At 41.4% G+C, this 22,831-nt stretch overlaps 2 protein-coding genes across 2 annotated transcripts in view; both read left to right on the forward strand.

Annotated features, from left to right (window-relative positions):
- Window positions 1–4,623, forward strand: part of LOC148163640 (patched domain-containing protein 3-like) — a 34,726-nt gene extending 30,103 nt beyond the window's left edge. Inside the window, 3 exon segments of the mRNA XM_088025511.1 lie at window positions 2,821–3,411; window positions 3,414–3,617; window positions 3,620–4,623. Coding sequence (XP_087881637.1) covers window positions 2,821–3,411; window positions 3,414–3,617; window positions 3,620–4,347 — 1,523 coding nt within the window. The 3' untranslated portion in view covers window positions 4,348–4,623.
- Window positions 1–22,831, forward strand: part of LOC114203611 (acyl-CoA-binding domain-containing protein 5-like) — a 294,339-nt gene that overhangs the window by 51,035 nt on the left and 220,473 nt on the right. The gene's annotated exons all lie outside the window — the stretch shown is intronic.

Consider the following 22,831-nt stretch of genomic DNA (forward strand, 5'->3'; position numbering starts at 1 on the left):
GTCACTCAGTACCCCCCACAGCCAATAACAACTATGGTTAAGGTGTATATAATTGATTTAATGTAAACCAGGATTGGATAGTATGTGTATTCACGGGAGTGTGAACGGTTCTGTGTGTATGTGTGTGTGTGTGTGTGTGTGTGTGTGTGTGTGTGTGTGTGATTTAAGCAACTCAAGCAAGAAATGTGTGAGGACAATTTCTGAATAAGGTTCTATAAATAATAAAACTACTTTTTAAATACCTGATAAATATCGATGAGTTCATTCTTGGTCCTTAGTACTTCTGATTCTCCCTTTTGTCCAGCTGACTACAACTGAAATCCTCAAGGCCGCTAGCCATGGGATGGCGGGATGCAGTTTGTGACAGACTGTGTAGACTTACGTTCTTTTAGAGCCTTCTGCCTTCTTGATCATACCCATAGAACATCTGATCAGAGGCAAAGTTGCAATTCCTAGCGCCCTCCCATGGAGAAGATCCCCCCAAATTGAAATGAAGATCAGCATTTTATTCCACTTTTTGTATTTACTTGTTTATTTTATTGAGTTTGTATCAGTATACATGAGTGGAAGTAGGTGTCAACTCTAGTAGAAAGCTTGAGGGAGGTGAACTTTCTCAGCAACATGCTCATGCTGTCCTTACTAATTCCCCTTTCTTCTTGCTAGTCCCCCTTTCCAAGTTTTCAGTGGTGATTTCAAAGTCCTCAAATGTTCTTCTGCCGTCTCTATTCCAAACCAGTCGTGAAACATCCCTGTGGAAAAGAATTACCTTAGTAGGCATTAATATGTAAGGGATTCTTAAGATTGACTTTGGTGCGTGTGTCTGACCTCAAGAGTACTTGCATTTTACTAACAATTCCCTAACCGGGGAAAGTAAGTTTAAATCCTGACATTCTGGGTACCAAAAACAAAGTAGGAGGAAAATGGTGTGTGTGTGTGTGTGTGTGTGTGTGTGTGTGTGTGTGTGTGTGTGTGACAGAGAGAGAGAGAGAGAGAGAGAGAGAACTATGTGGTCCCTCTCAAATCATACCACATTGATAGTTAGATGCTAACTGTAGAACAGATAAGTCCAGCTTATATTTTAAGCAACAGAATGTTGGCTTGATGTGTTTGGGCATCTGTATAAAATGGTTTATGAGGTTCCTAGAAACATCGCCAAAGGCAAGGGAAGCAAGGGCAAAAATGAACTATTGGGATTTCATCAAGATAAAAAGCTTTTGCACAGCAAAAGAAACAGTCCACAAAACCAAAAGACAACCGACAGAATGGGAGAAAATATTTGCAAATGACATATCAGATAAAGGGCTAGTATCCAAAATCTATAAAGAACTTATCAAACTCAACACCCAAAGAACAAATAATCCAATCAAGAAATGGGCAGAAGACATGAACTGACATTTTTCCAAAGAAGACATCCAAATGGCCAACAGACACATGAAAAAGTGCTCCACATCGCTCGGCATCAGGGAAATCCAAATCAAAACCTCATGAGATACCACCTCACACCAGTCAGAATGGCTAAAATGAACAAGTCAGGAAATGACAGATGTTGGCGGGGATGCGGAGAAAGGGGAACCCTCCTACACTGTTGGTGGGAATGCAAGCTGGTGCAACCACTCTGGAAAAGAGTATGGAGGTTCCTCAAACAGTTGAAAGTAGAGCTACCATACGATCCAGCAATTGCACTACTGGTTATTTACGCCAAAGATACAAATGTAGGGATCCGAAGGGGTACGTGCACCCCGATGTTTATAGCAGCAACGTCCACCATAGCCAAACTGTGGAAAGAGCCAAGATGTCCATCGACAGATGAATGGATAAAGAAGATGTGGTATATATACACAATGGAATATTGTGCAGTCATCAAAAGGAATGAGATTTTGCCATTTGCAATGACGTGGATGGAACTGGAGGGTGTTATGCTGAGGGAAATAAGTCAATCAGAGAAAGACATGTATCATATGACCTCACTGATATGAGAAATTCTTAATCTCAGGAAACAAACTGAGGGTTGCTGGAGTGGTGGGGGGTGGGAGGGACGGGGTGGCTGGGTGATAGACATTGGGGAGGGTATGTGCTATGGTGAGCGCTGTGAATTGTGCAAGACTGTTGAATCACAAATCTGTACTTCTGAAACAAATAATGCAACATATGTTAAGAAAAAAGAAAAAGAAGAAGATAGCAGGAGGGGAAGAATGAAGGGGAGTAAGTCAGAGGGGGAGACGAACCATGAGAGACGATGGACTCTGAAAAACAAACTGAGGGTTTTAGAGGGGAGGGGGGTGGGGGGATGGGTTAGTCTGGTGATGGGTATTAAAGAGGGCAAATTCTGTGTGGAGCACTGGGTGTTATGCACAAACAATGAATCATGGAACACTACATCAAGAACTAATGATGTAATGTATGGTGATTAACATAACAATAAAAAAATTTTAAAAAATGGTTTATGAGGGAAAATGGTCTCTCAAGTAATCCAGTGGAATCAAAGATACACTGCTAATCCTGCTTCGACTAACACCCACAACAGTTTCCTGACTCGTCATTAAAACACCCTACATGAGGACTAGGAGTAGAGCATCCTGTGCTAGGTACAAATAACGGGAGTACGTACGAAGCACAGAGTTGTTACAGAGGAAGGGGTGAATTCTGTGGTGGATTCAGAGGCAACCAGAGAAAGCAACTGGGAAAATAGTATCAAAGCACAGATTGGGCAAGATAAATAAGACCCCTTCTAAGAGATGGACAAAGAAGATGGTTTGAGTTTATGTGTTTAGTTTTTAATGGGTATTAATGTGCATGAAGATTGTTTCCCTTTTTTAACAGGTGTTGCGGTTGACGATATGTTCATAATGATTTCTGCCTGGCAGAAGACTAGCCTCGTGGATAACACAAAACAGCGGCTGTCCAGTGTCTATTCCAAAGTGGCGGTGTCGATTACAATCACCACCATCACCAACGTCCTAGCCTTCTATACAGGGATTATGACCTCTTTCAGGTCCATACAATACTTTTGCATCTATACGGGAACAACCCTGCTCTTTTGTTATTTCGATAACATCACCTGTTTCGGAGCATTTATGGCTCTGGATGGTAACAGAGAAGGAGTCTGTCTACGCTGGTTGAAAAAGCCAGAAACTCCTGACCAAAAATGTTCCTCACTGAAAAGGTCCTGCTGTCTCCCATGTGATTCTCTCCCGGATGAACAAGAAACTGATATCCATCCGATGAATTTGTTCTTTCGAGACTGTTTTGGCCCTTTTCTCACAAGCACTGAGTCCAGAGTTTTTGTAGTGCTTATATACATTTTGTACATCATGAGCAGTATCTATGGGTGTTTCCAAGTGCAGGAAGGTTTAGACCTTCGAAATTTGGCAAGTGACGATTCCTACATCACACCATGTTTTAATGTAGAAGAGGATATTTTTTGGATTATGGTCCCAGGGTTATGGTTGTTGTTACTGAACCTCTTGACTACTGGGATAAAGATGCTAGGCAAAAACTGGAACTACGTCTGGCAGATTTGGAAAACAGTGACTATGTAGATAAAAATCTCACAGAGTTTTGGTTACGAGAGTATGTGCAGTATATGGAAAACAGCAAGCAAGATGTAAATGATAAGGACATTTTATGAACGGCTTGCCCAATTTTTTAACACGTTTTCCACTTTTTGTGTCTGATACTAATATTTCATCGTCACATGAAATCATTTCTTCCCGGGGCTTCGTTCAGACCGTGGGTGTTTCTTCTTCAGCCGATGAGAAGAAGGTGTTATCCCAGTTACGCAGCAGAGCTGAAAAGTGCAAAATCCCCCTAATGGTGTATAACCAGGCATTTGTATATTTTGATCAGTATACCCCCGTATTGGAAAACACTGTTCAAAATGTCATTGTTGCATCAACCGCTATGTTCGTTGTTTCCTTATTGTTAATTCCTCATCCACTGTGTTCCTTGTGGGTAACTTATGCTACTGCATCTGCGATTGTGGGAGTAACGGGTCTCCTGGCATTCTGGAATGTCAGTCTCGATTCCATATCCATGGTTAATCTTGTCATTTGCATAGGGTTTTCTTTCGATTTTTCTGCACACATTTCTTAGGCATTTGTTTCCAGCTCTAAGCTGTCAGTAAACCAAAAAGCAATTGAGGCAGTGTATGGGCTAGGCTACCCACTGTTACAAAGTGCACTTTCAACAGTAATAGGGTTGTGTGTTTTATCTGCAGCTAAAGCATACATCTTCAGGACATTTTTTAAGATGATGTTTCTTGTTATGGTATTTGGGGCTGCTCATGGCCTAATTTTTATTCCAGTATTCTTAACCTTTTTTTTGAAGGTCTGTTTGAATATCCACTAACAAATCAAAGACTAATTATAAAATTCCTGATTGTCGCACTCCAATCTGATAACAGGGCACTATTAGAAATAGTCAATAAACTAAAAACAAAGGCATGTTTCCTTGGCTTGGAAATCCCATTTAAATTGTTATTGAAAATATCCTGGAAAAATCAATTAGGCTTACATTAAAATATCTTTACTATAGGAAGTGTTGTCATCTTTATTACGGTCTATACAATCATTCATAAGGTATGACTTTCCAATTATTTTTTCCTTTTGTTTCATTGTTAGAAGTTTCTGCCTGAAATTCAAATATTTTATGCATTGTAATATAAATGGAATATTATTTTCATTGTACTTCCTAGATCATTAATATGTAAAAGTATAACTTATTATTTATTCTTCCAGTCTGGGGGCTTCGTATGCATTTTATTAACGGTGTATCTTGATAAAATGAAATTTTTAAAGTTTTGAAATCCAATTTATCATTTATCATAAAAAAATGGTCAGTGTTTTCTGTGTCCTCTCTAAGAAGTCTTTGCCTATTCCAAGATTACAAAAAAATCCATCTATGATTTCTTCTCAGAGCTCATAATTCTAATTTTACATTCAGGTCTATGATCCATAGATCTGTATTTTTTGAGACGTGTGGATAGAAGTTCATTATCTTCCCATAATAGTTACCCATTCAGTTTTCCAGCATCATTAGTAAAAAGACTACATTTTCAGCATAGGATTAATTTGGCACCTCTGTCAAAGAATCAGCTGACAGTTTATGTGTGGCTCTATTTCTGGGCATTGATCTGTTTGTCTATCCTAAAGCCAATACCACAGTGCCTTGATTATTGAACCTTTATATTAAATCTTGAAATTAGGTTGTATAATAGGTCCAGCATTTTTCTTTTCCAAATTATTTTGGCTAGTCTTCGTTCTTCCCATTTAGATACTAATCTTAGAATCACTTGTCAATTTATCAGAAAGCCTTCCGGGTTCATGACTCGGTTATAGTGAATTACAGATCAGTTGGGGGAAAATAGGTATCTTAGCCATTTGGAATCTTCTAATCTGTGAACATGGTTTACCTTTCCATTTATTTGTGTCTTCCTTAATTTCCCTCAGGAATATCTTATAGGTTCAGGTTGATTTACTTTCCAAGTATTTTTATCTTTATGGCACTGTAAATAAATTTGAATTCCTTTTCCATTTTGTTTTTACTACTACATAAAAATACAATTGATTTCAACATACCTAAATTATATTGTGTAACCTTATTAGGTTCATTTATCAGTTCTTGTAGATCCTTGTAGTTTCTTTAGCAGGTTTTATCTGTGCAATTACGTAAAGGTCACATAAAGGCCATTTTATTTCTTCTTATATAATCTTTATCTCTTACTTGACTCATTGCAGTGGCTTAAAACATCCAGTAAACTGTGGGAAAACACACTAAAGGCAGATCTCATTGCCTTGTTCCCAACTCTAGAGGAAATGTTCAAAATTTCATCATTAAATATGATGATGACCTTGAGGTATTTCATAGTTGTTTCTATCAGATGGGGGAAGTTCCTTTCTCCTAGTTTGCTAAGATGTTTTACCATGGATGGGTATTGATTTTGTCAAATAATTATTGTCCATCTCTTAAGATTAGCATGTTATTTTTTCTATTTTAATCTGAGAATGTGGCAATTTATGTTGAATGACTATTTAGTATTTACACCAACCTTGCATTCCTAAGATGACTCACATTTGGTCATGGCATATTAGTGTTTTCATATATTACTGTCTTAGTTTTCTCATATTTGTTTATCATATCATTATCAAACAATGATATCTGTTCCTATGATCACGAGGGATATTGGTCTACAGTTCCCTTTTCTTCTAATGTCCTCCTCAGGTTTTGATAACAGGGTAGGGTTATGCTACCCTCAGGGAATGAGCTGGTAAATAGTCCTCTTCTATTTTCTGAAATATATGATGTATGGTTGATACAATTTCTTACTTAAATGTTTGGTAGAATTCACCAGTGAAGTCATCTGGGCACAGAGTTTTTCTGAAAAGGCTTTGTTTTTTTTTTAATTTAAAATTCACTAGTGAATTTCTAGCCCTCTCCAATCACATATCCTTCTCATCTCCAACTTGCTAAGTTGGCTCCTGGGTTAGAGCATGTAGGATGGGCTCCGCAGCTTCTCCGGTTCTCTGACTAGGCTTCCTGGTTGGGCGGGACTGTGGGCTATATTCTGCAGTAGACAGGCTTTGAATTTGCTTCCCTGCCTGGGTGTGGTGACAGAACCGGCTCCAAAGCTGGTGTGACTGGCCGGATGGGTCCATGAATCAGGCAGAACTTGCCACCAAGTTCCCTGACCAGACCGGCCACTGGCTAGCTCTGGAGATCGGCAGAGCCACTGGCTGGGCTCTCTGTGCAGCTACTACTATATATGGGTCTGTAGGATTGTCTATGCATCGTCCCAGGTACTCTGATTAGGCTTCCTGTTCTGGCAGGACGGAAGGCTATATTCAGCATTAGGCAGGGCTTTGAGCTCGCTTTCCTGCCAAGGCTGAAGGATTGAATGGGCTCCAAGGTGTGTATGGTTCATTTACCGGGGACATAATCAACCTGAGCTGCTCCCTGGCCAGACAGGGCCACCAAATCAGCTCTGCAGATGGGCAGAGCCACTGGCTACAATATCTACTTGGTTGCTCCTGCAAGGAAGAATGCTGTTGGCCAAGATCTGAGCACTAGTTGCTGTAAACCCTACCCCAACTCCTCCATCTCAATCTGATCCCCAGGGTTCAAGCCTCATAGATTTCCCCTACGAGCCTTGTGAGGCAAGACCCAAGTGGGCCCTCCAGGAAGCATATCCCACAACGCTGGGAGAACTAGGTGTTCATCTTGGGCTCTTTTTTCCCCCCACTGGAGAAACCATAGGCCCAGGGGAGGGGAAGGAGGGGGGTGCCTCTCAGTGCCTCGCTGTGCTGGCCTGGGGAGGGGTGATGTAATCAGAGTATAAGGGCTCCTCTCAGCCTTCTAATCCAATCCATTTTTAGTCTCTGTGTTCTGGCATGGGGGGGCCCTCAGCCCTATCCCCATGTTCTGGGATTTTCAAGTGGTGTCTTGCCTATGGAAAGTTGCTAGTTGTTCTTGTGAAGAGGACAGCAGTTGGGAACCACTGTGTTGCCCTCTTGATGCCGTCACTCCCCGCCATGTCTGGTTTCATCTTTAGACCATGCTTTCCTAACAGTTCTTTGGATTTGATCTTTTCCTAGAGCCATTTCTTAATTTTAGCATTGTTTGCTTTCAAACCTAGCAGTTGCTTGTGTTTAACAACTTTTTCTCTAACTTCTCTCTCTCTCTCTCTCTCTCCTTTACGTTGTGCAAAAAACTGCAAAAGGAAGTCAGACTGCACCTGCAACCTCCTGCCCGAAAAGATTCTTAGTTTAATCATCCAGCTGATTCAGTGCATTTTCTAGTTCCCACGATACCACAGTATTGTGCGTATCGACAGTGCCTCTCAACTTTTTGCCACCATATAGCAGGGATTCTCTTTTTCCCAGTCTCCAATCATATTCTTCTCACTTACCGCCTCCGTGGCAGCCTCCTCAAGGGCCACAACGTCGTTAATAGTAACCTCAAGGCCTTTTGCCTTTCACTAAAAGTCCCCTTAAGATGTTCTAGCTTTTCCCTACTTGCTCAGTCACTCCTACATTTTGGGGGTTTTGTTATAGTAGCAGTACCAATGTCTATATTAATTCTCTATTGTTCCTTAACAAATTATCCCAAAACTCAGTGGCACAAAACAATAATCACATTTATTGTCTTTCATATTTTCTGTGGTTAAGGAACTGGGGAATGGCTTTGATTGGATGCACTGTCTTGCAATGCTCGTGAGATTTAGTCAGACGTCGGTTGGGGATGCATATATCTGAAGGCTTGACTGGAGCGGGAAGAAGATTCATTTTCAAGGTGGCTAACTCATGGGCATGGCAAGTTGGGTTGCCTATTTTGTGAAGGTCTCAGTTCCTCTCCATCTGGGCCTCATTACAGGGTTGCTCATGATGTGGCTGCTGGCTTCTCCCAGAACAAGGGATCCAATTGTCCTTTTGTCCTAACCTAGAGTGTCACATGGCGCACCGCTAATGCACTCTATTGGTCATACCAACCCATTCTAACTCAATGTGCAAGGAGACTAAAGGATATGACTATCAGGAGGTGATGATAATTGAGAGCCATCATTGAGTCAAGCTACTATTTACCATTGTTGATTTCTACCAGAGTTATGGGTCATATTTTCCTCCTTTGCATGCCTAGTACTTTTGTATTTGATGTTGGACCTTGTAGAGTATATATGTTGAGTACTAAATTTCCTTGCTTCCTTTATTTTATTTTATGTTATTTTATTTTTTAGAGACTTTATTTATTTATTTAACAGAGAGAGACATAGCGAGAGAGGGAACCCAAGCAGGGGGAGTGGGAGAGGGAGAAGCAGGCTTCCCGCCGAGCAGGGATCCCCATGCAGGGCTCGATCCCAGGACCCTGGGATCATGACCTGAGCCGAAGGCAGAGGCTTAACGACCGAGCCACCCAGGCGCCCCTCTTTGCTTCCTTTAAATACTATTGGACTTTGATTTGACAGGAAGTTGTTTCTATAGCAGGTTGATCCTTTCAAGACTTGTTTATAAGCCTTGTTAGGGTAAGTCTAGAGTAGACTTTAGTCCCCGGGCTAGTTGTGCCATAGTATGAGGCAAAACTCTCTGGAGTTTCTCCTGACAGCCCCAGGGCGGACTCTGCAGTCTGGCTGTTCAAAATTTAACCGTCCCCCAGCTCTGGATTAGCTTGAGCAACTTTTCAGCATCTATTTCTCTAATTATGTTTTGCCTAAGCTCGTGGAGTTTTATCCATGCATGCGGGATTAAGTATTTAGGGACAGACTCTGGCCAGGCTTTGCCTGACTTCAAAGAACTTCATCGTCCACATATGTGACTGGGGATTTGAGGACAAACTGCAAGGAACCCCGTGCACATTTCTGAGGCACTTTATCGCTAGAGCTCTCTCTTCCCTGGCACTCAGCCTCACATATTTCGGCCACCTCATCCCCGCTAAACTCTGCTTGGTCTCCTCGACAGAGAAAATGCTATGCTTTGCTTAGATTCTCCTTCCCGGGCTGCAGTCTGGAAAATGTCTCTGAGGAGGTCAGAGAACTGGGTTCTATGGTTCACCTCATTTGTTTCCTTTTTTCCAGGGATCATAGTCCTCCACTGTTTACTGCCCGGTTTCTGAAGACAGTTGCTCAACACATTTTGTCTTGTTATTTCCAATAAGAGGACAGTCTTTCAGTGATCTCATCGGAGCTGGAAACAAGTCCCCTATCTTTTTTTCTATTTATGTCATTCATTTTGCTATCTAAGTTTACAGTTTGGGTTCACTCTAGTTCATCTCCTTGAAGTAAGCTTTGAAGTAAACTAATTACATGGGACTTCAATATATCTGGAAAATCCCTCTTCTCCCTCAATAAATCAATAGCCATATAATGCGAAAAATGATCTTACAATTCCCTTGATTGTCTCTTAAACTCTAAAATAACAACAAAAAGACTTCGCTTTAACAAAGTAAATAGGTTTTCAAGGAAATTGCAAAAGAGACTGATACATATCCTATGCCAGTTGCCCAGGAAGTTCAGAAAAATTCTTCCATATAACACTTTTGCCTTCAAATTCCAAAGAATACATCACCACTATAAATAATATCCTTTTATGCTGCAAATCTGCAAGATAAGATGACTCTCACCCTCTATTCCCGCCCGTCCCCCCAACTTTTTTCCTTTTCTTTATGGAGAAAAATCCTTGAGGTGATTTAAGTATAACTTTGTCAGTTAATATTTGTCAAAGTATATAGTCATACTGTCTAAATTTAAAGAATTTGTTGGCCATATAAGTATCAAACTGTAGGGGTGCCTGGCGGGCTCAGTCAGTAGAGCATGTGACTCTTGATCTCGGGGTTGTGAGTTCAAGCCCCATGTTGAGTGTAAAGGTTACTTAAAAATAAACATTTTTTTTAAAGTATCAGCTGAGAGTAACTTTGGAAAAAAGAGATGATCAAATTATGACACCGCTATACTTATAATGAAGAACATACAAGCATTTAAAATTATCACTTTGATTTGATACTCAGTCCACAACTGATATCTGTTGTTGTTTTATATATGTGTACATATGTATGTATGTATACATACACACACACGTATGTATGTATATGTGTGCGTATGTGCACACATGATACATAATAGAATACTTATTATCTGACGCTGTGCAGAGGAGAGCGGATAGTCCTGGCAACTGTAGATTTAAAGTGATCTTGCTGTTTATTTTTCTAACGTTAATAGAGAATATCAGCATTCATTTTCTCTTTTTGCATAGATAATTGAAAAGAATATATTCTTTTCTTCAAAAAGAGAAAGGCTTTAAGAATTCTAAAGTTCAAGTTTTTCTCAGAGGGCATCTGACCTGACTCACAGTGGAATTATTATGGACTTCATCTTTACTCTGCATGGACAATGCCCTGAGACAGAAACCTTCAGCCCAGATTTTCTTCGAGAGGCAGGGCAGGGATTGCAAATGGAGTCCGAATCCAGGAAGAGCCATTACGACCACATTGCTTGTTAGGCATTTCAGTCCTGATAAGAACAGACTCAGAGAATGAATATCCGACTAAAAGAGGGAGGGTAAATGAGAGGCGGTTGTTAACACTTCTTTCTTTTTGACAACAGTAATAGTAAATCTTTCTAGTGTTAAAAGCCTGCAATCTGTTCATTCATTTCACAAATATTTTTTTGAGCATCTGGATTGCAATTACCATGAAGTCCAGCAGGATAACGTGAGACCTCATCACTAGATAGGAATGTGTGTGTACATACATACACCAGTTAGTGTCTGTGTGTGTGTCCACATGTGTTGGTGGCAGGGCAGGAAATTGCCACAGCGGTTCATGAGCAAACTGCAGGGGAAATGAAAGCTTATTCTTATAAGTATATCAACATACATTAACGTGGAAAGTAAATTTAGGTAAAGGAAGTGCAGTACTCCTACATATTATCGATCATGATTACTGTTTTCTTCTCTTCTCTAAAATGGCTTGGGATCGGCATCAACTTTCTGGGTATCAACAAAGAAATTGATTTTGAATTATAAAGTATGTACCTTATTTTAACAGAATTTATTAGATTTAAGGGTTCACTTACTTTTAGTAAGTAGAAAAGCAATTAAAAAAAAAAAAAAAAACACTGACACTCCAGGGAGACTTCATAATAAAAAGCCCACACCTCATTATTTTGCCATAACAAAAGTCTTCACTCACTGGAAACGCCAAGCCCTCCAGATCTTCAGCACACTCTGGCATGTTGAAGGATACTCTTATAAATGCAGGAATCTCTAGGAGTACTACCTTTTGGAAAGTAGAAGAGAAAAAGGAATTCCATAATGGGACACAACAAAATCCAACCAAAGGGACATTTTTCTCAAGTCTGCTGTGATATCTGTGCCCTGAACATTTGTGGAGAATCAGCCTATCAGACACTACAAAGTACATGGAGGTAGATTGACTGTAGGGATATACGAAATCCAGTATCTAGCAACAGAGAAATATAGCAAAAAGCATTGGCGTGTGCTTTCAGGCAAAATAAGTGATTATGTTTTGTACAGACATGTCAGATGTCCAGAGCCTGCCTTAAGGGTTTCAGAACGGTACATTTTTTTCATCCTCTGTTGTAATGTTGGCCCAACAAAATAAAACTCACACACTTAAAGTTTCAGGTTGACTAAGCCCATATGACATTTAACTCATTCAAATAATAACCATCATCAACAACGATGAGGACAATCACCTAGGTCATGATGTTAAAAGACCTTGAAAAAAATTAATAAAATGAAATAAATAAGTTTTCTTCCTCCAAAATAAAAACTATATTCCAGGTGTTAAACTGCTATGGAAATCATTTAAAAAAATGTTAATAGGCAAAACACACAACCCATCAATAAAAACCTAAAGCCAAATAATCTTGAGTCAAGAATCAATTGCAGGCCATGATAGAGCTATTGAGGTTTTTTAAAAGTCACTTCCTGAAGAAACAGATATTTGGCATAGAGATGGCCGAGCCTAAAACAATCTTAGTAGGTATGCATAGTTTTTGAATAGATGCTTCCAATAGAGGTAGCAGTCAGTAATCCCTCTTACTTTCTCTCTCTCTCTCTCTCTCTCTCCTCTCTCTCTCCTTCTCTTTCTCTCCCTCCCTGTCTCTCTCTCTCTCTTCTTCCCTCCCTCTCTCTCTCCCTTTCTCTCCCTCCCTCCCTTTCTCTCTCTCCCTCTCTCACCTTCCCTCTCCCCCATCTCTCTCTCTCTCTCTCTCTCACACACACACACACATGCGTGCACAAGATTGCAAACTAGATTCCCAAATATATTAACCCTTTAAGGTTTTCCTTTCCATTATTCTCTTTCTGCTGAGTTATTTTCCCCACAATTATTTTCTCAAGAGATATTCTCTGAACTAGGCAACCAATGAAATCACAAAAATATACACCCACATAGAGAAACACAGACTTTTGTCCCTCGGGTTTTGCCTCCTACCCATACTGGTTCTCTCTCTAAAGCAGTCTTTTATAATGTTATTCAAATAACAGGCCACCAGAAATGGTTGCCTCTCAGAGCGCACCTGTGTCTTTCATCAACTCTAATGGAAATTCTGGGAGCAGCCTACCGCTGCTAGGTTCAAGAGTCAAAGAGGGGACAGGGTTTTATGAATTTTTCAGATTGCTGACCAAGAAACATAGTTCATTTCCTACATTATCGACACCATTTAAAAGTGAAGGTCATAATATTTCTGGAACAGAAATTTGGTAACTTTAAAAATAAACGATAGCTTACTTTTATTTCAACACTTTCTCTGGTGTTGAAAAGGAAATACATTATCGAGGCCTTTTGCCAACAATTGGTTGGTAATAAAATGAATAAAAGCCAGTGTGTTGCATAATTCCTTTGCCAGTAAGGAATGAATAAATATAATCTATAATTTCAATACCCTATTCTTTTTTTATTTTTTAAAGATTTTGTTTATTTATTGGACAGAGAGATACAGCGAGCGAGCGAGGGAACACAAGCAGGGGGAGCGGGAGGGGAAGAAGCAGGCTTCCCGCCGAGCAGGGAGCCCGATGTGGGGCTCGATCCCAGGACCCTGGGATCATGACCTGAGCAGACGCTTAACGACTAGCCGCCCGGGCACCCCTCAATACCCTTTCAACACTAGTTACAGATTTTCCGCACCACTGGTGGCTTATTTCATCCTCACACAGACAAATGCGCACAAGACAAGCCATTGTCCCCACAGCACTTTCTTATTATCTTGCTGAAATGTGGTGAAATGCATTACAGTTTCAGGTGACTTCAGGAATGTGGAGAAATACTTTGCCCATTCCCTGAGAAAAAGCTTCGTTATTTTTCTTCATATGAATTCTGCTCCCAGTGATTGACTCGTGTATTAGCGTTTTGAGACCAAAAACTTTTCACAGACTGTTTTTCTAGGGTACAGCTTTACTTATCACAGTCTGTGTTTTCTTCACTCAGGCCCCATTGCCACTGATTAGAAGGAATAGGTGATTTTGAAAGTTTCTAATCAACAATGGCTACTTGCCTCAATTTGGCTAAGGCATCCTCCTCTGACCGAAGGAAGAATCTTCAAATCACCGATGGCTGGCAGCCCCAAAGGGTGCATAGATGAAGATCCAAGATCAACTTAGGGTATGTTGTGCTGTATATTACTCTACCACATTTCTCCTGGGTCAGCTGTGCGGGGAAGCAGTTGGGTGTACTTACAAATAAAGTTTGAAGGTACCTAGATTTCCATGTACCCATTCAGAGATGCAGAGATGATAACCCTGCCTGTGCCTTTTGAAAAGAGCAGCGGTAGTCATCCTACTTAAGGAGAATCACAAGGGCCTTCCTCCCTTTCAGTCACCTCCTCTCCTGGCCATCTCCCGCCATGGACCCACCCAGACCAAAGCCACTGTATACAGAGACAGCGCCCATCCCTAAGACAAGAAATTGTCTTATGTACTGCCACAGTGACCCTGTTTCATTTCCTAAAGATCAGAGACCAACTCCACTTTGGACTGGTGCAACAAATCCCCAGGACAAAATGGCAAAACCGAAAGCGAAGTTTCGTCCTATGTTTAGTCCCAATTATGAGACACAAATCTTGACATACTCCTGCCTGTGCTTGTGACATTTGACAGGTAAGAGTCTCCTCAAGTCGGGGTTATTTATTTTAAGCTATAAATGTGACATCTTGTGGGTTCTTCAATGTCAATGGATATAGCTATTTAAATACAAATTATTATACTGAAGGTAATATTGTGAAAAAATGAATAAGGCGGGAGCCTGACCTCCCAAGATACAGTTTGAGCCTTTAGACTTAGTAACTCCCAGAAACTTAGAAACCCAAGTTTGAGAAACACTGCATTTAAAATTAAAAGTTGTCCTTTAGAGAACCATTCAGCACAAAGTCGTTCGGGAGGACAAAGGAATACGCCCAGCACTGACATCAGCGAGGGGAAAGGGGTAGGGGGTTGTGTCTGTTCTTGCCTTCCTCCTCTCCTCCACTCCTCCTCTCCCATCCTGCTGCTGTCTCCGAGAAGGGGTGCGGTCCCCGTCACTGTCGTTCCTCTAAAATAGCTGTTGTTCACTCTGTTAAGGCAGGTTTTGTCTTGGGTCTCCTTGGTGGAGTTTTTGCATCCCCCAACGCAGATGCTCTTGCAGCTGACTTCTTTTAAAATCCCCTTTGTGGTTCCCACCACACAAACTCCTGGTGAGGTCCCCTGCCCTCCAGAGAGGGACCCGTCTGTTCACTCAAGCACAGCTCGTTCGTCTGTGCAATATCCTCCAGCCCATGAAATCACATACCCTTCCTTCCCAAATGGCATGTTTTTCTGCTGCCCTTCCTCTTTGCGGCGCTGATGGATTAACTCCTGCCAAACTCCGGCCTTTAGAATTCTTAAGGCAAGAGTCATGCAAGAGTCTCTCCACCAGGAGGAGAGAGGAAAAGCCACTCACAGGCTCACATGCACTCACATACGTATGTATTCCTGATGTATGTCAAAGAAAACTTCAAGAAATCTTTATTCCTTTTAGACTGTTGGAAATTACCGTCCCTACACTTTATGGATGCAATGAGGATTCTATCACCCACTGTTCTCAGCTGAAATTCTGTGAAAACAGGGAAAGCAACATTCCCTTTCTGCTTTACAGGTCTGGAAGTTATCGTAAAACAAAAATGAGAGCGGAATTCTTCATACATAAAGCATTCACTGATACAGAGGAAAAACCATTGGACAAGCAAGAACATCACCATTCACACACTGTCTCCGTGTCTTCCCAGCTGCACTCCTGGGTAAGAGTAGCTTTACCTCAGTAAACTTCCTGTTACTCAGCTAGAAAATGAAAAACACACATATACACATACATCTAGAGTATCTGGGACAGGATATCTAAACTATTTAGAACGATAGCTCCCTTATCATTAAATCGAATGCTACAAATTAAAACATTTTATGAGAAAGACATTGCTAAATCATCACCTCCTTAAATGCAGGGACCACGTCTCATTTCCATTTCCATAGCAAGGGCTCAAATGTTCACCAAATGGATAAGTTTTTGAATGAACTTAAAGTGGAAGACATACTAAGACAGCAAGGATGTGAGTGACACCCAAATACCTCTGCGTCCTAATGCCCAGAACTCGTGACTAGGCTTTGTTGCGTACAGAAAGAGAGTTAAGGTTGCAGATGGAATTAAGATTGCTAACCAGCTGACCTTAAGACAGGGAGAGTGTCCTGGGTTTTCCAAGTGGGGCCAATGTAATCTCCAAGCTCTTAAAAGTGGAAGAAACCATGACAGGCTGGGAAATTTTTCAGTGCTTGCCATACCCCAATTTTTCTTTCACCTGCAATGAAATTGATGAAAGTGGTTAATTTTCAGTTTCATTCCTGAAACACAGCCCTACAAGATTCTGTCCCGTAATGGGTATACTCTATCCGTATATGCATGCAACAGCAGAAGGAAACTGAAGCACATGATGTTTTGCCAAATTCTTTGTTGCACACGTACAAACATGTGCGTGTGTGTGTGTCTGGCAAATTGCACATGCCTACCCAGCCACATCAGTGAGGAGAAATAGCCTGTGGCCCAGAGCTTTCTATCTTTCTTCCCTGCCATGCTCAGCATGTCTCTCATCTGCAGACTAGTTCCCATTGTCACAAGCTGGCTGCGGCCTTCTCAGGACCCCATTCAGACACAACAGCCCTGAGCAGAAGGAGAGGGACCGTTCATCCGTGTGCCTCTGATAATAAGAGAAGAGCCTTTTCTCCAAGAACCCGAAGGTTTCTCACATCTCACTGGGCAGAAATACAGGGGCATGCCCACATCAGATTCAATAACTGACAAGGATACTGGATCGCAATGACTGGCTTAGATCAATTAGAATTTATTGCTGGGGCCTGGATAGTGTATCTTTCTCAAGTCACATGAGTTGGGGCTATACACTGGATTACAATAAAGGCTCTACAGCAGGAGAAAATGTAGGAACAGCTTTTAGGTAGGCAAACAAGATTTTTTTTTCTGGTAACACTTCTTGAAACTTCGACATGCTTCCCAACGTGTAGGGAAGAACACCAACTGCAATTGTCCACGGCCAATCTTAGATCATCTCGACTAGCCTATGATGCTATCCCATCCCAGGAATAGTGTGAAACTTCACTTGAAACGGTGCTAAATTAACTGATTCCATTTAGTCTGCTTTTTATGGGGCTAGAGAAGAAATAAGGTGGGAGCCACAATTCATTTCTTCTGAGAAATTGGGCGATTATATCCACAACCTACTCTGAAAGAACACACACAGTGGCCTGCTATGTACGCTCCCTTTCGTGTATGCCATCAAAGTTTCTGCTGGCCACTTCAGGACAACTCTCAAGATGGCACAAACCTGACAGTAATCACACATTGCTTTTTTTAGATAGAAAAATATATCGTAAAGCAATCTAAGCAATCTTACATCTAACAAATATTTATTGAGCTCCTATTACATTCCCTTGCCTGGGGCTATATGGTAATAATGATTGGCAAAAACAGACATAATTCATGACCTTGTGGAGCTTGAGTCCAGTAGGGAAGACAGGCAATGTTGGCTAACAATAATAATAGAAGCAAATGTAAAATTATCAGTGATAAGTGCCAAGAAATAGATGCAAGGTGGGTCCACAAAGGCACACTCGAGGAGGTAAAGCTGGAGCTTATCTTGTGGGAAGGTAGGAGCCAACTTGGAAAGTAGTGGAGGGGCAAGAGAGTAATCCAGATAGAAGGAGCCTCATGTGAGAATGTTCTGTGGCAAGAGAGAGCATGGCCAGAGAGGTTAGAGCATAGATGAGTGAGGGAGGTGGTGCAGGAGAAAGTCAGAGTTTAAGGGAGGGGCCAGATCATACAGGCACAGGTGACTTATGTTTAGAAATGGAGTCTTTATCCTAAATAGAAAGGGGAATTTCTGAAGTGTCTTGTCCAAGGGGTGGTATCATCAGATTCATATTCTGCCAGGGTGAAGGTCAGATTGCATACAAGAAGGTTACTTTTAAGGCCAATAATGCAATATACCACGTAAAAAATTGTGTCTAGACTATGGTAGAAACTGATAGAAGAATTCAAAAGATGCTCCAGAGGTAAAGATGTCAGAATCCAGTGGTAGATAGGATGAGAGATAAACTAGCATGTCCAAATGCATGGTCGTACCAGTCAATGCAAAGGGAACGGGGAAATAGGACTTGGGATGGAGGGGCTATCCAAAAATACACGAAGGTCTCATACAACTCAATAGCAAAACAAAACAAAACACGGTCTGATTTTAAAATGAGTAGAGGCTCTGAATAGACATTTTTCCAAAGAAGACATACAGGTGGCCAACAGCTACTTGAAAAGATGTTCAACATCACTCATCATCAAGGAAATGCAGATCAAAGCCACAGTGAGATATCACGTCACATCTGTCAGAACCGCTATTAAAAAGAAGACAAGAGATAACAAGTGTTGGTGAGGACATGGAGAAAAGGGCACCCTTGTACACCGTTGGCGGGAATGTACATGGGTGCAGCCACTGTGGAAAACAGTGTGCAGGTTCCTCAAGAAGTTAAAAATGGAACTACCATATGATTCAGCAATTCCACTTCTGGGTATTTATCCAAAGGAAACAAAAGCAGCAACTTGAAAAGATAGATGCATCCCCGTGTTCACTGAAGGATTATTTATAATAGCTGAGCTATGGATACAACCTAAGTGTTCATTAATGGATGAATGGATAAAGAAGATGTGATATATAGATATAGATATCCACTATATATATAGAATGTGGGAAGTTATTCAGCTGTAAAAAGGAAGGAAATCTATCTCATTGCCATGACACGGATGGCCCTTGAGGGCACTGTGCTAAGTGAAATAGCCAGACAGAGAAAAACAAATACTGCATGATCTCACCTATATGTGGAATCTCAAAACTGGTGACTTCAGTGAAAGGTGTTGAGAATACCTCTGTCGAGCCAGAGGCTGCATAGGAATGGACTGGGCAGTAAGTGGGAGGTGAGGAAGTGGATGCTGTGACTCCAAGTCTTCTCTGAAGGAGTCTGAGGGTGGAGGAGAGAGATACAGAAGGGTAGCTGAAGCAGTGTATGAGAACCAACTCTAGTTATTTTAATGGGAGAGTCTTTAATATATTTAAAAGCTAACAGGAGGATTCAGTGAGAAGTAGAATGAAGTTACAAGACAGAGAAGGGGTTATTAATAGTGTAGTAAAGAACTGGACAAAAAACGGGAAGATGGAATTTGAAATACAAGTGGGGGGACTGGCCATTGAGGAAAGAGAACTCTAAGCTGGGAATGGTAAGAGTAGAGGCCCAGGGTACTGGGAGGAGCAGAGCGTGAGGAACCTGTCTGTGCCAGTGAGGTTCAAAGTAGTGGAAAGTGACGACCACGTGATCTGGAACAAGGGAAGGCTGTGGTCAGAAGGTGAAATGCTGTCATTTCTGCCTCTGGAGGTGAGGTGACGGATGATGGCAAGATGGAAGTTACGACACCGAGAGTGACTATTCACGTGGTGTGCAGAGCACCTGCGTGAGAGAACGCTGGACCGGAGGGGCTGCCATCATTAATTGTACCAACGTTGAGCTGTTGAAACTTCAAATAATGTTAGGATAACATCTTCTCTGATTTACAGGTGCATGTTCTTTAAGAAATATTCCTTTTCCTAACGTCCGTAGTTGTTTCTGGAATAGTCTGTCTTATTTTCTAGTTGTATGAAATGGAAATTTAACTTCCAATATACGTGCTAACTTTTCAGATGTTGAGCCTCTTCAGCCCACTAAGAATGGATTATTCTCTATCTCATTTCCTAAAGAGCCATAGGAGGATTAACAGGGTGGAAATTATGCCTAAAAGTCAAGCTTCTTACCTGGTTTTTGGTTCATAACCACTCAATCAGAACCTTTCTTGCCACAGCTTTGCCGTCAAAGTAAATGTCAAATGCTCTGAGAATGCTGTCCAAAATAGTGTAGAAATTGTCAGTGTCAGACTGCGATGAACCACATTCAATTCTCTCAAACTAAAGCCATCTAGTTTTCATAGCAGGGGAGATATTTTATTAGTCTGTTTCCAAGTTTTCCACAAGACAATCACAGTCATTATGTTAATATAATGGGTTGAACCTTTATCAAATAAACTTAGAGAGCCTAAAATATATGAGTATATAATTAAACTTTGCAGTATGCTGTTGAGCTCTACAAAAGCTTCTGATACCTCGTACCAAGAAGGTTTACCCAGAAGAACTCTTCCCTTCATATATTCTTCTCCAGATTTGGCAAGAGACAGCTTCCCAGGCACTCACAACAGAACACTTGTTACCTCTGTGAAATGGAAGTTAATGAAAGTAGCTACATCTAGAGCTTTCATTATTGGCACAATTATATGACCACATGAGTATAAGGAAGCATGCCCAATCCCCACTTTGAACACAAAGATTTCAGTCCCAAGATTTCTGTCGAATGTCCCATTTCAGGATTCTGAGCAAGTCCTACATACAGTGGGTCAAGGGAAATCCAGTCACATTTGGTGATGGGGTGGGGGAGGTGCAGAGGGAGGGATGGAAGGAGGGAGAGAGAAAGCGATTGATTTTAGGTCGGGAGACTCTGAGACCAGAAATTCTTCTCAAGTCAACCTGCCCACCGTTATGCTTACCCATGGAAGTAAATGGCTAAAAAGAACAGGAAATACTAGAGGGTAACAACGGGTCAAACCTGTAATTCTCTCCATGAGACTTTCCTCCTAGGCTGAAGATCTCCAAACTTAGATCTAGTCCTTATGCGTAATTACAAACCATGCATTTTCACTGTATTTAGTAGATTAGTTCTTACTGCATTGGGAACATTGGCCCGGGGCCGTGTTACAGTCCTGACAGTTTCCTAGGAAGATATGATGGACATGGGTTACATTTAAAATCTGTCCATAAACATTTTCTTTTGAGTATTGCACCTTCGGTGGTCCCCATAATTCTAACGCAGTGGTCAGCCAGGTGGGCACACAACCCAGACCAACCAATGAGGGTCCTTTGTAGGAATACTGGGAAAGAGACGAATGGCTTCTGAGACTGAGCTATGAAAATCATGAAAGTCTAATGCTGCTGGGACAATCTTCCCGGCACCCTGGACAGATGCGAGGGAGAATGAAGACAACAGAAAAAATAAAAATAGAAAGAGGCAACAGTGGAGCATCTATATGCAGCTGTCTAGAGTCATTCAAACCCTGAACTTTTAAGTCTTAGGCGTTGATAAACTCCCTTTGGCTTAAGCAACTTTGCACTGGGTTTCCATTACTTATAACCCAAAGGGATTGGACTGATGAAGAGGAGGAAAACAGGCGATGAAGGGAGGATGAGGAGAGGAAGGTCTTAGAACTACAGCTAGACAACAACCTTACAACAGCATTTATGACAGGAAGGTGGCTGGTTCCCCAGCGGTTCCCTTCATTTGTCTTCTGTAGGCCCAGGACAGTTTGCCAAACCAGAATATGTTAACAGAGTTAGGTCAGAGCTGAGAAGTGGGTGGAATTGCCTTCTACTTTTTGCTTCTGCCTTAGGCATGCTTCTCCTTCTCTGATCTCTTCCGTCTCCTTCCTCAAACACACCCTCAGTACACCCCTCACTTCAAAAGATCATTTCTAGGAGAGTTCGACGCTCAGCACAGCTGCCATTCTTACCCTCTTTCTCATCCTAGCCTATATTCTCTGCCAACTCATACTCTTGGACCAGACACTTGGGAACTCCTGGCCAAGACCACTTTGCCTCTGACTTCTCTTCTCTTTACATCTGACTCAATTTAAGTTGCCCAATGCCTTTTTCACTTGCAAAACCCCCAGAGACACTCCTTTCCCTCCTGTTGAGATTCCAACCATTTAAATCACACCCCTGTAACAAAGGAGGCTTCCATATGCTATAGCATTGGCCTTTACAGCATTTGTTTATTCTAGTACACACACACGTAAGCGGATCAAAACATTCGTATGCTAAGGGAAATATAACTTAAAAATGATATGGCCCTTGTATATATTTCAACCTGGAGATTACTCCTTCCTCAGTCTAGTCCACATACACTGGTCCAATGGTGGACCGGATGTCTCAGGTCCACGACAATCAGCACATCACATTCCCCTGCCCTTGGAGCTTGGTTGGTGAGTGGACATATGAGTGATTCCCAGATCTCTAAATAAAGGGCCTGTGTTCCCACTACACTTGACTCTTGAACTCTTCTGGGTCTAGAACTGCCTTAGTCATCTTGCCACAAAGAGAGAGCCTAGAAGTTCCAGGGGACTGTGACAGGAAGCTTGCATATAAACCAGCCCAGTGCGAGGCAGGGGCCGGGGGTCAGATATCAAGCCCTAATGATGTTGTTTGAGCCCAGAATCCAATTGTTCCGGAAGCCAGGCTATCTGGGGACTTTTCAGTTGAATGAGAAAATTTCATCTCTGCCTTAAGTCCTTTGGAACAGTTCTAACACTTGTAAACTAATGTGGAAAACAATTAAAACAGACAGGCTTCATCAATGCCATCTCATCATTCCTGGGCCCTATCCCAAACTCACCAGGGCTTAGAGTCTCACAAGGATGTCACAGCTTCAAGTCGCTTTAAAGGCAACATCACAAAAAAGGTGATCATGGAATGTTTAGCCAAAATCTATTTTGTAGTCATTTTGAGAAATCTGAATTTTATTTATAGGATAATCTAGAAAAACTAGCAGGAAGCAGTTAGATACAATCTGCTTTGATTCTGGGCCTTGGCCATCCAAACTCATAAATGCGTTACAATTCTGGTAACGAAGACAAGACATACATATAGCCAGATCCCAAAGCATGTAAATAGATTTCTAGTATTTGTTGCTTT

The sequence above is a fragment of the Eumetopias jubatus genome, unplaced genomic scaffold (assembly GCF_037043125.1).
Source record: "Eumetopias jubatus isolate StellerSeaLion01/CBP00866 unplaced genomic scaffold, mEumJub1_p1.0 scaffold_8, whole genome shotgun sequence".
Taxonomy (NCBI): Eukaryota; Metazoa; Chordata; class Mammalia; order Carnivora; family Otariidae; genus Eumetopias; species Eumetopias jubatus.